The sequence below is a fragment of the Colias eurytheme genome, chromosome 26, assembly GCF_061535395.1.
Source record: "Colias eurytheme isolate Ceu_HAF_F1 chromosome 26, ilColEury1 Martin Lab GWU primary, whole genome shotgun sequence".
Lineage (NCBI taxonomy): Eukaryota > Metazoa > Arthropoda > Insecta > Lepidoptera > Pieridae > Colias > Colias eurytheme.
Window position 1 is genome coordinate 5,003,974 of NC_143005.1, and position 15,590 is coordinate 5,019,563.

The window sequence follows — 15,590 nt, forward strand, 5'->3', positions numbered from 1 at the left end:
TGGAATAATTATTATAATAGGAGCATCATTCATCACACAGAATTAAACAATTTAATAAATTGCTAATACATATTTCATTTAAAAATAAGAAAACAAAGTCTGCTATTTAAATAAAATCTATATTTCCTAACATTAAAAACAAATTACTTATATACAAGCTAACTATTTACAAGCATTACTCATTTTGTGGTTTCTTCCTATCAAATGGGTCTGTCCATACTTTCATATCTGTAAAAAAAGGATTCAGAATATATTTTTAAGTACTTACCTACTCATAATAGCATTGTGTTCAAAGCTTCTTTCACCTACACTTGCAATTACATATATATACCTAATAGTCTTGTTATTTTATAGTAAAAATTTTAACAATAATATCAAATAATTATAGTTGGGTCGGCTAAGATCGGACGTATTTGCCGAAAATTTTATATGCACTGTATTTTTTATTTTATTTCTCATGATTCGATGTAGTTTTTCTGTTGCGGTCAACTGTAAATTGATGACAAAAAAATATTGTTTAACCCCTAATTTTTTGGTTTGCGTAGATGCTATCTATCTAAGCAAATTAAGAGCCTAAAAAGTAGACTTTTTTCGACTTACCATAGTGAAGAAAATAACAGTTCGGCCGAAGATCGGACTATGTAGTATCTTCACTTCTATGCGTTTAATAATAAAGTTCACATTAGGAAACCATCTGGACTTACGTCCATACATTGAGCATCAATGATTGGGTCAGGAAATTCCTCAAAAAATTGGACAAAGAAGTTTGCCTGGCCGGCCGCAAAGTGAAGAGAGGGGCAGAACAAAATGGCGGATCTAGTAGTGTTGGCAGCAGTAGAGAATATTGCCTAGTTTGCAAGTTATTCCATGCATCCGATCTTATGTCACATCCGATCTTAGGCGACCCAACCTTATATCATTGAATCAAAATAAAAGCAGCATTGAACACACTATCTTGTAACATCTAAATTATATATATGTAGGTATAGAATGTTATTTTACTTACTTCCAGGTTGTATGTCCTCTTGTTTAATATTTTTCCTTGTTACTTTCTGGATTTCCTCTAAAATAGAATAAAAATTTTCATTGTACCTACACACTACACGGTTTAACTTTTAACCGAATTCGAATCTTTATCTTTTCAAATAATTTGACTTCATATTTCCAATTAATTTATGAATTCTTTATTTTGTATAGCTACTTTAATAACAAAATTAAAAGTGGGATCTTACTATATTTTGAAGAATCTATCATAGGGCTCACAGCAATGGGATATAACGTCAGCCCGACCAGGCCAACCATACCACCGATTAATGCTGCAAAACGCCATCCTTTATTAAACACCATTACAAGTATTATAATAAAATATGTAAATTTATAATAATTTTTTTATTATTTGCTTATTATTTAATTCACTTTTTAGGTTATGTGGTTATTTTTATTCAATTTTGATAGCTGACACTTGACAGCCAAATGCCAATGTCAGATAAAAATTAAAATCGTAAAATGTACACAGATAACAGTACATACCGTACATACCTATTAGCTATTCCCATATTCCAAACTTCGTACAGACCACTGCCGGCCGTACATACCTAATAATTTTTCCATTATTAAGTTCCTATTTATGTGCTAATGACTTTGGCCACTTTGGCCTTACCTAGCGTAATTTTATACATCCTAACTACTTAAAACCTTCTAAATAAATTAATTATCCAACACCAAAACAAATTTACAGCACTTGAACGTGCATCAAACAAACAAGCGATATATACATTATACATACCTACCTACTAGGTAATGATAATTTTATTTTAAATTATTATTATGCCGATCGCTGATAACTATAATATTTTATTTTCAATGAGTTTAGCCTTCCTCGATAAATGGGCTATTTAAGACCGAAATAATTTTTTAAATCGGACCAGAAGTTCCAACTTCCAAACAAACAAACTCTTCAGCTTTATGATATTAGTAATAATAGTAGATAAGATACTTACATCTCGAATTGAGAATTAATGTCGCATAGTTTTTAGTAACTTCGCGGTCATTTCGAAGTTCAAGAATTTAAGTACGCGTAGATGAAGAAAGTTGATGGTAGAGTGATCAGACGTTGCAGTTGCCATGGTACGGCGAGATACTTAAAAGGCGAGGTGTTCAAATTCCGGCTTACTAAGTTATGATATGTCGGATTCATTTATGTTTTGTGTGACAACAAAGCTTAGTTCCCTAATTAATTAATGTAAAATAAAACTGCGATTAATTTAAAAATAATCTATATATATATTTCGCTTAGATTTAAAGTTTGTACATTTTGCTAATACCTACTTTAAGTAAAATTACCTAGTCATTTAAACAAGCGCCAGTAATTACCGGTAGAAACAAGGTAGGAACGATAATATTATCTTTCGGACCTCTTAAAATGACATTTTTTGTTTATTACTATGTTATTTGGTACTTAAGAACTTTATCGTCATGCAAATTCAATATCAAAATTCCATCAGGTAATTAAATGCGTGAGTTGTAATTCGTAACTTTGGTAGTTACAAGGCACAAGCTATTGAATCAAGCACATAGTAAATATATATATATATATATATATATATTATGTGTAATAAGAATACCTAGGTAGTTACTACTTACATAATATTTATAAAATCATTAATATTAACTATCTATCTATCTATCTAATAAAAATAATCTTCAAGCCCACTAATATTAATCGAAATACTTACCAATTGACTCCTTGATAATAATATGTCAGATTTATACCTATACGAATTACGAGTCTAACCATACTAATATTATAAATGCGAAAGTAACTCTGTCTGTCTGTCTGTTACTCAATCACGCCTAAACTACTGAACCAATTTGCATGAAATTTGGTATGGAGATATTTTCATACCCGAGAAAGGACATAAGTAGGCTACTTTTTATTGCGAAATATGTACCACGGGCGAAGCCGGGGCGGAATAATATAAAGATATAAAACTAATCAATCTCACTATCTCTATGATGACGATTTCTAATAGAATGTTGTTATCAAACACTAGATATTTGTTATACTAATTTTTACACTGTATCATGATTTTATCAACATTGAACAACGTAAACAAGTTTATAGTTCAACGTTCAACTGCAGTAAATAATGAGTCACTGGTCATTATCAATTGATGATTCATTGGTCAAAACAGTATAATATTATAATAATAACAATTACTTAATCTAACAACAATTTATGGAGATTCCTAAAATCTGGAGCATTTTCTGATGAGATCGAGAAAATTTAAGTGCAACTTACAATGAAAATTTCTCGTTGTATGAATATAATAATGTAGGTACTTAAGCTTTTTTTACATACCTATCTATATAAATTTACGTCATTTCAATATTGAGACGATTTACCTATATATTATTTTGAATTGGTAAACCGATGTCAATATCGTTTATTAAATTTGAATCACTTGTCCCTTCTTCAAGCAATTCTAAAAGTTTAGCATATACAAGCGTCGGCGCATCGATAGCCCAAAGGAAGTCAATGTGATTGAACTCTTTCAGTGGTACTATATAATGTTCTATAGGATTTGGTAGTTGTACATATAAATTAGTGACGTCTACATCACCGGCCAGCCAATCATTTTCAGAACTCAATAGAGCAATCGGCAGAGTTATTTTATGTATCGGATACTGAGGTGGTGAAAGATTACCATAATGTTTAAAGTTTCGTTCAGGCCCATAATCGAACTGCTGAAATCTTCCTGCGTTTTTGATCTCTTGTGCATAATGAACTAAGGTTTTCGTTGATGCGCCAGCAGGAACATGGCTTAACATGAGAGGCAGAAGGGTCTTATTAAATTGTCGTTGGTCGTGACCACAAAGAACGAACATAGAATTTTCACAAATAGCCTCCTCGAATTTATTTATTTCACACGCGTGTTTTGACAACCAGCGCAGCACTGCGTTTTGAGGTAGAAATTCATTAGCTCCAAGAAGTTTGAGGAGGTATTCCAAATTATTACTATATTTTGCTAGAAGTTTTATAGGGCTTTCTATATGTGTCATATAGGCGACTGGAGCCAATGCGAAACCCGCTCTCAAAACTTTATTGTACTGGGTTTTAGTAGATAACATAGCAAATAATATCGTCGTACCCATCGAGTGGCCTATGTAATTTATTTTAGAGTCCCAGCCCTTTTTCTCCATAATGTAATCGATAACTGCTGGCAAGTCATGTTGGCTGACTTCGTGAAATGTGAAATTCCAGAATTCAAATGTGTCAGAATTTAAAGAAACATGAGCTCTTGAATATGTATTGCCCCTAACGTTCGCCAACCAAACATCGTAGCCCGCTTCCGATAAAATGTAAGCCAAACCTTTTTGCGGTCCAGGAATGATCCAGTCTGCGGAACTGCCAAGAAGACCGTGGTGGAGTAACACAGTTTTACGTGGACTCGTTCTTGTTGTAGAATTTTTGGAATATGGTATGCGATGCACTGTCAATATGTAGCCGTCGCTGGTCACAATTGTATGCGATTCAGAAGTATATCCATGGGACGCTATTAGTTGCGGCGTCGTCATGTGAATACTGGGATCATTATCGTTGCAGTCATACTCAATCCTTTCCGGTGCGATAACATCAAAAAGCTTCTTATCCTGCGCTTGAGCATCTTCGACGTAATCATTGAATTTACGTTTCATCCGTTCCGGCCGTATTGTGATATCTTCCTCCGTTAGATTACTCGGGGACAGATAAGACACTATTCGGTTTTTAACTTTATCCACGTAGAATTGTTTGATACTGCGCCCTTTGGATCGCACATAGTCTTTTATTTGTGTCGTCTTGTTTGTAAACGTAGTCACTAGGTTTTGTGGTAACCAATCAGTGTATCGACTTTGGCTGCATTGTATTAAGACGAAAAATGTAAACAATACAATATAGAGCTTCATGTTTACATCGATGCGCACACGCATGCGGCGTCGGAACAACTGAATTGGTAAATGAAGCGTAATTGTTATTTATCTGAGTTGCAGGTCAAGGAGCAGTGACTAATTTGTTGATATTACTTGATACAAGATTGACGTGTGATACAGTTTTTGCGATTAATCATAAAGAAATGCAACGCAACATAATGTGTGCTTTTTCAATCGAGAACACTTAAGATTAATCTAAAATTTACAGGAAAAGGTGCTTATATGAAAATCAAGATGTTTAAAATGAAATAAATAAATAAATTGAATGTATTATAAAATATGTTTATGGAAATGTTCTAATAATAATTACATCAGTATTTCTATTTATAGATTGTGGTTTTAATGTTTATGATGCAGGAATTTGCAATTGAAAGAAGATATTGTAAGTAAGTACCTATTGTTTATTTTATTTCATTGCATATTTAAAATTAAAATAAAAGTTCGATATCTTTACATAGCTGATCAAAGTCTTCAAACTTCCATTTACACAGTTCCGCCTCCAAACTTTTGATATCAATATTTTCATAATCTTCAGCACCTAAAATAAATTTGTTTAATATTATTACAAAAAAATAATATAAACTGTACCTACCACTTACTAGAAACTATCACTAAATGTGATTAACTATCATTAAAACCAAACTCTCAATTTTTTTTAAGACTAACATACGTAGTATATTATTATTAGTCTGTGCTGTAACTAACTAAGTAGTTAGGTACTAAATTTTTTTTAACATTTAATATTTAGTATAGACTCGATAACTTCTATTTTATACTAGTTATATGTGGGAGTTTAAAAGCGTCATACGAAATTGGATAACCGATAAATATTTTAGATAAATAAACTAATAGAGATTAACTTTAAGGGTTAAGGGCATAACAATATTGAAATAAGATACTACAATAATCAATAAGTAAACATTTAAATTATTTCCTAGCATTGTTTAGCTTTGGATTATAGGATCCAGAATTGTAGAAAACTATTGAATATTCCTTAAATGGCTTGTTTTCTAAAAATAATGTAATTGTTACCATCTGAACATTGAACACTATCTATAGACTATAGTATAGATAAAAAATAGTCAAGGATGATAGAAGTCATAATTTTCTGTAATTTATGTATTCATGCATTAATGAATGCAAGTAGTATAATTAAAGTGTTTATTTTATATTGAAGTACCTACTAGATAGGTGGGGTTTCATAATATGTATTATGGCAATTTATACTACTATTAAAAATGCAAATGTGTCCGTCTTTCTTTGACGTCGTAATTGATCAATTTTATGATATGATAATTGCATCTCAGTGTCTGGTGATTGTTAATAGTCCAGAGAGGCATAGAGACTTTTACCAGGTTGAAATATCTCATTGCTATGGAGAAGTTCCTTCGAATACGTGGGTAAAGATGCGACTGTTAGCTAGTAAAAATATTTGTTAAAATAACTTCTACTTACTATATACAGGGAACCATCCACTCAGCTCACATACACCTGCATTCATTTCAGTTAATTGTTTTGCACCAGAACTACTTTTTCTCGGCCATATGAAAACTCTATGGGTTTCCGAGTCGCTTTCAAAACAGCGCCCTCTAGTGACGAAAATGTTATGAGCTATTGATTTTTTGAAGAAATATTCTATAACTTTATACATTTCATTTGCACTTGTGGTTATTTCGAAACAAAACGCTGGTATGGGGTAATTTTGTGTCACCCAGATTGGACCTTTGATGTTCTTGCATTTCTGTAAAAATAAAATTAATTAATTGTTTAGTTCTTTTGATAGATTTGTGTGCTTCTTATGTCCAGTTACCAGTAGCTATTGTATACAGACATGAATGTAAATAACTGAACAAATGTTTCATTCTATTTAGAATTTAAAATTCTAATTAGAATACGCACGGAATTGGATATTGCAAAAGTGAAACAAGACATAATATGACTATTGGCCGCAGTGTTAGTTGTTAAGGATTTATGTAAATTATTATTGTATTATTTTAGTTATTTTGTAATTTTGTCTGTATATGATATTGAAATTTGCGTGATATCTTTTTCTCACCACTTACATTACATACACACTCTACACATACGCCTATACACACACAAAACATACTTTTCATTCACTATGAATTCAAAATTTATTTTCTTTAGTTATTTTCAGTTTCAATACCCGTGTTATTTACTGTCAAAAACATGACTGATTTAAACTCTATTAATGATGACATCGAAAATATTTCTGTGTCTGAATCCCACATTTGTCAACCTGAGGACAGCATTTCTTACGTAAAAAATATTGCTACAGACTTTAAAATCTTACATGTCAATATACGAAGCATAAACTGCAATTTTACCCTTCTTCAAACTCTCTTGCATAGACTTGGATATCAGCTGGATATCCTCGTACTGTCAGAGTGCTGGTTAAGTAAGGCTCCATTTATTCCACTTCTTCCAGGTTACGACTTTCACCAATCAAACTTTACTAACCAAAACGAGGGGGTGTTCACTTATGTTCGAGTTGGTCTAAAATGTAAAGTAACATTACCTACGCTCAATGATGCAAATTGTGTTATTCTTGAATTTCAAAATTCTCTGGCTGTAGTCGCGTTGTATCGTTCGCCATCTTTCAAGAATCTCGAACCGTTCTTATCTAGCTTAGAAAGCGTACTTCTTTCTATTAAAATAAACAAGAGTATTGTGGTTATTGGTGATCTCAATATAAATATAATCTCAAATAAAACCGACTCTTCAACTGATGACTACCTTAATTTGTTAGCATCACACGCATTGCTTCCTGCTCATCTTTTTCCAACACGTGAAGACAATTGTCTTGATCATGTGATGCTTCGGACACTTTTTACAGCCACTACATTAGTCCTTGATACGACGTTTACTGACCATGCCCCCGTTCTATGTTTTATTCATACAAAAATTGCACTACCGAATAAAAATACTATTGTTAATTCTCGTATTGATATTCCCTCAGTTGTAAATGCCCTTGAAAATACCGATTTTTCCTCTGTACTAGTTTCCACAGACCCAGAAGAATCTGCATCCAAGTTAGTAAACATCCTATCCTCCACAATAAGCTCTCATAAACGTAGTATTCATGTCCCCTCTAGAAAACGTATAATAAAGCCTTGGATTACACCTGGACTTCTGAAATGTATTCGCCACAGAGATAAACTGCACCGTAAATTTAAGAAAAATCCAGAAGATGATCTCAACAAATTAATTTTTCTTCGTTACCGAACCTTCTGTAATAAGCTCTTAAAGAGAATCAAACGTGAATACGAACATAACAAGTTTCAGAAGATCAGGAATAATCCCAAGGCCGCATGGAATGTTATCAAGGAGCTGTCCGGTATAAAAAGCAAGGAATCTAATGCAAGTAATTTACTAAATCAGTTCACCTGTCCAAAATTATCTGTCAATGCAGTCAATAATTATTTTGCTAATGTGGGTAAAGATATGGCTTATAAAATTATTCACGGTACTCGGAATGCTACCTCAAATTATTATAATACCCCTGAGGCTTTTTCACAAAACCCTTCACAATCTTCTGTAAACTCGATGGTACTGTTGAGCATCGAAAATGAAGAAATCCATAAAATTATTTGCAATCTTAAAGACAAATGTGCTGTTGGCTGGGATGGGATACCCACATCTGTCCTTAAATCTGCGAGGCATGTACTCGTCCCTATTCTATGTCACGTTTTTAACCTTTCTATCTCAAAAGGCATATTTCCAACTGTTTTTAAGAGAGCTGTTGTCCACCCGATCTTCAAGAGTGGAGATAGAGATAGTGTCTCTAATTACCGCCCAATATCTGTGCTTTCAGCTATTTCTAAAATCTTCGAAAAAGTGCTAAATAATAGGCTCCTTACTTTTCTGAACTCTAATAATGTACTTTCAAAAAACCAATTCGGTTTTAGACGTGGCCTATCCACAGAAGATGCATTGTTATCTTTGACTAATAGCATTATTAATAATTTTGAACAAAAAATGAAATCTGTTACTCTTTTTTTGGACCTTTCTAAAGCATTTGACACTGTCTCTATCTCTATTCTTTTATCTAAATTGGAACGCTGTGGTATTCGAGGCTCTGTTCTAGATATTTTTACAAGTTATCTTTCTGAACGTACGCAGTGTGTAGTTATTAATGATATTCTTAGTGAGCTTGCACCAGTTACTTTTGGCGTACCACAGGGTAGCGTTTTAGGACCTACCCTGTTTCTCATTTACATAAATGATCTATGTAACATGACTATCAACAACTGTCAAATAATTTCGTATGCCGATGATACTGCCTTGATTATCCATGCCCGAACTTGGGAGGAGGTTCGAAGTGTCGCTGAAAATGCCTTAAATATTATTCAAGAGTGGCTCCGACAAAACCTTCTTACTCTAAATATTGTTAAAAGTAAATACATAACTTTTGCCCCCAAACTTTCTTCTTTGCCCCCCTCAAGTTTCAACATATCCGCCCATGATTGTCTCAAGACCGACCCTTGTGTTCAATGCAATTGTATGAGTCTTGAAAGGGCCACTAGCTTGAGATATCTGGGTGTCACAATTGACCAAACGTTCTCGTGGAAGCAACAGATTGATACTGTGTGCTCAAAAATCAGAAAACTAGCATATGTGTTTAAACGCCTCAGAGGAGTCCTAGATTTGTGTTACTTAAAAAATGTTTACTATGCATTGATTCAGTCGGTTACCTCTTATTGCATAACATCCTGGGGAGGTTGTGTCAAATCGTTGATGATACGACTGGAACGAGCCCAACGGGCTATCCTCAAAGCTCTCGTTAACAAACCTCTCCGCTATCCAACCACCGAATTATATGCCCTTTGCCAAGTTCTTACCGTAAGACAATTGTTTATTCTCAAAGTTGTTTTGAGGAAGCACTCAGATACCGTGTATGACTCAGACTTCATAAATTCTAGGCGCAGAAACGACAGGGTTTGTGTTATTAAATTTCGAAGAACAGCAGTAGCTAGTCGCCACTATCCTTTCATTAGTTCTTGTATCTACAATAAAATTAATCGGGTCCTTAATATTTACCCACTTTGTCACCATAAGCTAAAGACAATACTTCTTAAATGGCTTTTATCCCTCTCCTATGAAAAAACTGAAGAAATTATTAAAACCACCATCTAAACTTCTACATTCCTCACACACCTCTACACAACTTACATAATCTCGCTCTCACATACACACACATACAATCTCACACTCTCACATATACATATACACACCTGCACATTTATGTCTTTTTAAATTTGTGTAATCGTCTTACTTACTTTTATTGTTTTCTTGTGTTTTTCTTTTGGAATTATTACTGTAAAAATGTTAGTCACTGGAACTTCTAATGTATGGAGGCGGGCGTTGGCATCTGTGCCACAGCTTTTTTAAGCTTTTATAGGTGCCATCGTTCATAAAGTTTTTTGTATCTGTGTTTTTATTGTTCCAAATAAAGAATTTTGAATTTTTTTTTTTTTTTTTTTTTAATTCAAGAAAACTCGAGAATCTAGCTACTATGCTACCATAATCTTTTGCTGTCTCTCATTTTCAGTGTCAATATCACTGAGTTTTTTTTTTCACAAATACCACAATATTTACATTTGTTTTCAAAATGATGATAATAAAATATTATAATATACTTACCACAGTCTCCACTGGTAAGTTCTGGCTCACAATAAATAAATGGTAGTGTAAATGATTCACTGACGCCATAGCACATAAGCTGTTGAAGCCGATTCGTAAATCTCTACAAAGATATTATCATACAATTAATACATATATGGAATAGACAGCAAATTCATGAAGAAACTGTTAATGTTACATGCATTTATTTATTATTTATTTGACAAAGAGTAAAAATATTGTAGTTTAATTAATTAACAGAGAAGATAAAAAAAAGCAATTAGAATAACTAGCTTTATTAAATTAATTAAGTTCAAATAATTGCATCAAATCCACTGCAAAAGTATTAATTCCTAAAATGTACTTCTTATTTGACTGACCAGTTGGCGTGGTTGGTAGTGGCCCTGCCTTCCAAGCCAGAGGTCGTGGGTTCGATTCACACCCGGGGCAAATATTTGTGTGATGATCATGTTTGCTCCGTGTCTGGGTGTTAATTGTCTATATAAGTATTTATTTAAAATTATATATGTATGTTTATCAGCTATCTGGTTTCCATAACACAAGCGAAAGCTTAGTATGAGATCAGATCGTGCCGTGTGTGAAAATTGTCCTGAAATATTTATTTATTTATGCCATATTTAAACTAATAAGTTTATAACACTTGACGAATAATGATGTATGAACAAGCAATATGAACGAAAATTTACTTGCCTACACTCACCGATCCCCTGCCATGGTATATAAATCAATTACCAGTTGAAGACTTTCCAACGTGACCATTTGCGGCAACATCTTGTTCACAGATGGACATAATAGAGAATGGTATTTATTTATTGGACTCACATTTACGAGTATAGTGTGGACGTCATCTGCTAAAAAAATGTTTTAACTTTATAAATTAAAAATAATGATCTAGAAATGTGATAATTACTATATTAGTAAGAACTAAGAAATAAGTGATACAATATATAACAACTGTTAATAATAAATCTTTTATATCAGTGCTCAATTAGTGTATGTACTGTTAGACGAGACGTAACTTTTGATTTAATCATTCTGTGGATGAATAGTTGTCACTATTTCCTGTCAGAACATGCTTAGCTGTCGAATTCTATAAAATGCCGCTTTCCTTTGAATCGTGGCGCATTCTTACAAATCGTTCCTAGAGGCTCGGATGTTGTTAATACGACGTTCGACCCAAATACCCTCACTTTGCTAATAGTCGTTGACTTGCTGCGTTTTGTTATTAACTACCTACATTAATAAGGTAGCTGTGTAGAATTGCAGTATATTCTTATTACATTCAAACTAATATTGAACCCGGCCTCGCGTGTAATTTCTAACAGTACTATAACTTATAAGAATAGGTTAGTCTTGTTACATTAACCTATAATAAGATATTTTTGTTATTAAGAAAATATACTGCAAAAGTTAACTATTAGTACTAAGGATAATATTTTATGCTACTAGTACCTCGTACTTATTAGATGTAGTAAAATATTATCAATTATACTATGTTGTCTTGCAACATTAACTTACTTTTATTTTCCCTCCAAAATTGAAAAATGACTTCTTCTGGCGATGCCTTGCAGAAGTTAAATTTATTTTTGTCAAACGCTTGGCAAACATCATGTATTTGTTCTGGTGGTCTCCTCTTTGCATTTCTATAAGGATTTAACTAAAATTCAATATAAGAAATATTCATAATTATGTGAAGTAATTAGATATTGTACTTTCAAATTTAGCTTTAAATTAAAAAGTAAATATTCACCAAAGTATTATTTTGAATCATGAAACGCAAGTTTTTAAATTTTAATTACTAGTTGATTAGTTTTTATGCAAATTTTTAAAGATAAAACAGCTTACATAAGTAGTACTTACTTGAAACACATAGGGGCCTTCAATCTTTTGCTTTAAATTGTCCACCTTATATCTAAATACATCAGTTTTCGTGTGTATTTCCTCCCAAATATCTTTAAGACCTCTTGCAAAGGAAAAAGTATGAGAACTATGTTTATTTGATTTATCTTCAAACACAAACATATTTCTATTAAGATTGTAGAGTTCCCAATTTAGTACAATTGTGATTTTTATTAATACACAAACGCATTAGTTAATTATGTACTTCATAATCCTCAGTCCTCGTGGAATTTATTTAAAATTTCAGCGAGACTACGGATTTCAGTAAATTCAGCAGTTAGCACTTGTTGGCAATTGGCATTTGCCAAATGCCAATTCCCAACTTTCCGCTTGACGTATGACACTTGACATTAAATTTACGGTTATTTTATGTAATTTCTCGGAGCAATCAGCAATTATCACTCAGAGCAATTAGGTTTATTCCCGAGTGTAATTTGGATTTTGCTTATTTCATTAACATTTTTTTCAATGTTTGTACCTTCATCCATACTTATATTTATTTTTTTTACACAATTTGAATTAACTTTGATTATTTCGAAAAAACTACAATGAAACGAAAGCTTTAAAATTTTTTCCAACAATTAATAATAAATTACTAACGATAAATCGATTGCACGCATCAATTCACGCGCATTACTTGTTCTAGTGCTCGATTGTGCGAAGCACAGAACAGTTTTACTGTTCTGTGGTGCGAAGCGTTGTTGTAGTTGGAACATTCAACGTTAAGCATTATGCCGCATAATGCGCTCTAGTGCTGTAATTGGAAAACGGGGTCTGTTTACGCCACAGGTTTACGGCTTACGCCTTACGGCCCTGTGCTGTGCCTATGGCTGTGCCTGTGCTGAGGCCGCTGAAGCTGCTTAAGCTGAGGCACAACCCGCAGGAAATAGTACTGAAAACGGAAAACTAAATTTAATATATCCGTGCGAAATTAATAATAATGCCCTACTTTAAAAAAAGTATTTTAATAAAGCAAAAATAGTCTTTGTAAACTTGCGTATTTTCAGATAATTTACGGTATTGTTTATCTGTTTGAATTTTGACATACATCTCAATTCTCACATCTGTTTAATGTTTACATTTTATTCACGAGTTTAATTTTTAATAAACAATGAAATAAAATAACAAAGTCTTTATTAAAGAGTAATAAATTATATTACTTATATCGACGATTTATTTTTAAAAACGACTGAATCTCACCTGAGGACTGAATTGGTTGAATAAATCTTGAAATTGATGTGGAAGAGCAATATTAGTTCAATCATCGAATAATCATTTAAAAATGTCGTAAAGATATTACAGAAAGGAAATAAGAATAATTTATAATGCAACAAAATTAACTAGAAAATATTTGACCCGAAATTTACAAGACGTTATACCTACCTACAATATGTTGTCGGATTTCGCGAAAGAAAAAGTATTTTGGACTAGAAAGATGAATTTAAATTTAGTGAAATTTATTCAAAGTAGGCCAAATATATGGAATCCAAAACATCCTAAGTACACCTCAAGTGAATCAAAAGATCAGACTTATGCAGAATTTGCTGCCAAGTATGGAGATGAATTTTCTGGTCAAGCAGTAAAAGAACGATGGACTAACATAAGATCCACTTTTGCTAATTATTTAAGAAAAGTTAAAGCCAGTACAGACTCACATAGCGAAGTAAGTTGCATGATATTTGTTATTTTCCATGAATAAAGTACATAGAATATTATTATATTGTATTCAAATAAACAACCATTACAAATTATGTCAGATGAAATAGACTAAGTATATTTTACGTATATAGATTAAAATTTGTATATTAATATTAAATACATATTTGAAATCATTCAAATAAATTGAAGAATATAATGCATATTTTAATTCCTTTCTTGTTTTAGCCATATAAAGTAAATTGGCATCTGTGGGAACCGTGCCAATTTTTAGTTAAAGTAAATAGAAGCTACAGAAATGAGGTAGGTCTTGATGAAGAAAAATTAACAAAAGTATGTATTAAACTTGTTTAAATCCATTAATTTCAAGTTTTGTATCTTTTCAATGTAGCAATTTAAATATGAGACTGTATTTTTATAATTTATTTCTTCAAATTTGAACTAAATTTTGTTATAAAGTATTAAATATATAGCATACTAGATTTCCGTCTATAGCTGCACGCGCATTTTCAAAGAACAAACTGCATGCTTCCCGTTTCTGCGATAAAAAGTAGCCTGTTTTATTTTGGGTCTCCTCCTACATACCAAATTTTATTGTCATCCGTTCATTAGTATTTGAGTAGTAACAAACATCCATCCATCCTCACAAACTTTCGCTTTTATCATATTATTAGGATTTAAAAATGTGTCTGCTTATATTATAGGTGAAAACATAAATCTGATGAAGCCAGGCAATTTATTCAATATAATTTTGTTCTAGAATACATCAGACACTGAAGAGCAAAACCAAGATTGGGCCAGTGACCATTCAGGGGATAGTTTCACAAATCCTTCCAAACTTACTTGTACGGGAATAGCAGAAAATCTCTTATCAGTATTTAAAGGTGTTCAAAATGATGCTTTTGGCTTAGAGAACAGTAAAAACAGTAGAATAGGCAAGGCAGTGGTGGAAAAATTAAGTCAAATGGACTCTTTAGAAGCGGCTAAGGTGTCAATGAAAATTTTGGAAATACTTTGGATGTATGATGAGAATAATCCGATAAATCCGAATAATTTAAAGCCGGAACTGTTTTAAGTTAGTTAATGTAAGTAGTATCTATAATCTATCCAAATGTAAATTGTTTTTATTGAATGATGAGTATATTATCTTCAATATGAAGTAGTTTTAATATCAAACAACTTCTCTGTTGCGATAAATATTGATGTGGTAATTTGGTTGTGGTATATTTTATGTGAAGCTTTGGGACAGTAGCGGACGGTCGGATTAAACAAACACACATATTATACAGAGTGGAATTTTGTAAAGCTACTGACGGAAGCTTAATATGTATTTATACAGATACAGTAGATAGAAAATTTAATTCAAAGGAAGCATTCCATTATTTTTTAAATAAGAAAAC

At 32.3% G+C, this 15,590-nt stretch overlaps 4 protein-coding genes across 5 annotated transcripts; 1 reads left to right on the top strand and 3 right to left on the bottom strand.

Annotated features, from left to right (window-relative positions):
- Positions 1-100: 100 nt before the first annotated feature.
- On the bottom strand, positions 101-1,406 carry LOC149897175 (small integral membrane protein 20). Its single transcript, XM_090116712.1, has 3 exons — positions 1,233-1,406; positions 1,007-1,063; positions 101-228 (listed from the first exon to the last, which is right to left on the bottom strand). The coding sequence occupies exons 1-3, from the start codon at positions 1,345-1,347 to the stop codon at positions 176-178; spliced, it is 225 nt and encodes a 74-aa protein (XP_089972838.1). The 5' UTR covers positions 1,348-1,406; the 3' UTR covers positions 101-175.
- A 1,968-nt stretch (positions 1,407-3,374) lies between these two features.
- LOC149897176 (gastric triacylglycerol lipase-like) lies at positions 3,375-4,999 on the bottom strand. The gene has a single exon (XM_090116676.1). The coding sequence runs from the start codon at positions 4,969-4,971 to the stop codon at positions 3,406-3,408; it is 1,566 nt and encodes a 521-aa protein (XP_089972802.1). The 5' UTR covers positions 4,972-4,999; the 3' UTR covers positions 3,375-3,405.
- A 358-nt stretch (positions 5,000-5,357) lies between these two features.
- Positions 5,358-12,811, bottom strand: LOC149897177 (GDP-D-glucose phosphorylase 1). 2 transcript variants are annotated; one of them, XM_090116677.1, is made up of 6 exons: positions 12,496-12,811; positions 12,154-12,292; positions 11,336-11,486; positions 10,636-10,738; positions 6,427-6,712; positions 5,358-5,509 (listed from the first exon to the last, which is right to left on the bottom strand). In XM_090116677.1, the coding sequence occupies exons 1-6, from the start codon at positions 12,655-12,657 to the stop codon at positions 5,400-5,402; spliced, it is 951 nt and encodes a 316-aa protein (XP_089972803.1). In that variant the 5' UTR covers positions 12,658-12,811; the 3' UTR covers positions 5,358-5,399. The 2 variants fall into 2 exon arrangements, with proteins under 2 accessions (XP_089972803.1, XP_089972804.1); XM_090116678.1 differs by having other exon boundaries at positions 12,154-12,278; positions 12,496-12,631.
- A 934-nt stretch (positions 12,812-13,745) lies between these two features.
- LOC149897178 (uncharacterized) lies at positions 13,746-15,412 on the top strand. Its single transcript, XM_090116827.1, has 3 exons — positions 13,746-14,197; positions 14,419-14,523; positions 14,951-15,412. The coding sequence occupies exons 1-3, from the start codon at positions 13,925-13,927 to the stop codon at positions 15,263-15,265; spliced, it is 693 nt and encodes a 230-aa protein (XP_089972953.1). The 5' UTR covers positions 13,746-13,924; the 3' UTR covers positions 15,266-15,412.
- Positions 15,413-15,590: the final 178 nt, after the last annotated feature.

What these genes read in the sequence shown, in the direction of transcription:
- LOC149897176 (XM_090116676.1), bottom strand. Translation starts at nt 4,971, where the DNA reads ATGCGTGTGCGCATCGATGTAAACATGAAGCTCTATATTGTATTGTTT.
- LOC149897175 (XM_090116712.1), bottom strand. Translation starts at nt 1,347, where the DNA reads ATGGTGTTTAATAAAGGATGGCGTTTTGCAGCATTAATCGGTGGTATG. An exon ending in GATAGATTCTTCAAAATATA is followed by an intron (nt 1,064 to 1,232) that starts GTAAGATCCCAC and finishes ATTCTATTTTAG; the next exon opens with AGGAAATCCAGAAAGTAACA. An exon ending in AGAGGACATACAACCTGGAA is followed by an intron (nt 229 to 1,006) that starts GTAAGTAAAATA and finishes CTTTTTTTACAG; the next exon opens with ATATGAAAGTATGGACAGAC.
- LOC149897178 (XM_090116827.1), top strand. Translation starts at nt 13,925, where the DNA reads ATGTTGTCGGATTTCGCGAAAGAAAAAGTATTTTGGACTAGAAAGATG. An exon ending in GTACAGACTCACATAGCGAA is followed by an intron (nt 14,198 to 14,418) that starts GTAAGTTGCATG and finishes TTCTTGTTTTAG; the next exon opens with CCATATAAAGTAAATTGGCA. An exon ending in ATGAAGAAAAATTAACAAAA is followed by an intron (nt 14,524 to 14,950) that starts GTATGTATTAAA and finishes ATTTTGTTCTAG; the next exon opens with AATACATCAGACACTGAAGA.
- LOC149897177 (XM_090116677.1), bottom strand. Translation starts at nt 12,657, where the DNA reads ATGTTTGTGTTTGAAGATAAATCAAATAAACATAGTTCTCATACTTTT. An exon ending in TATACCATGGCAGGGGATCG is followed by an intron (nt 10,739 to 11,335) that starts GTGAGTGTAGGC and finishes ATATCTTTGTAG; the next exon opens with AGATTTACGAATCGGCTTCA. An exon ending in TGGATGGTTCCCTGTATATA is followed by an intron (nt 5,510 to 6,426) that starts GTAAGTAGAAGT and finishes AATTTATTTTAG; the next exon opens with GTGCTGAAGATTATGAAAAT.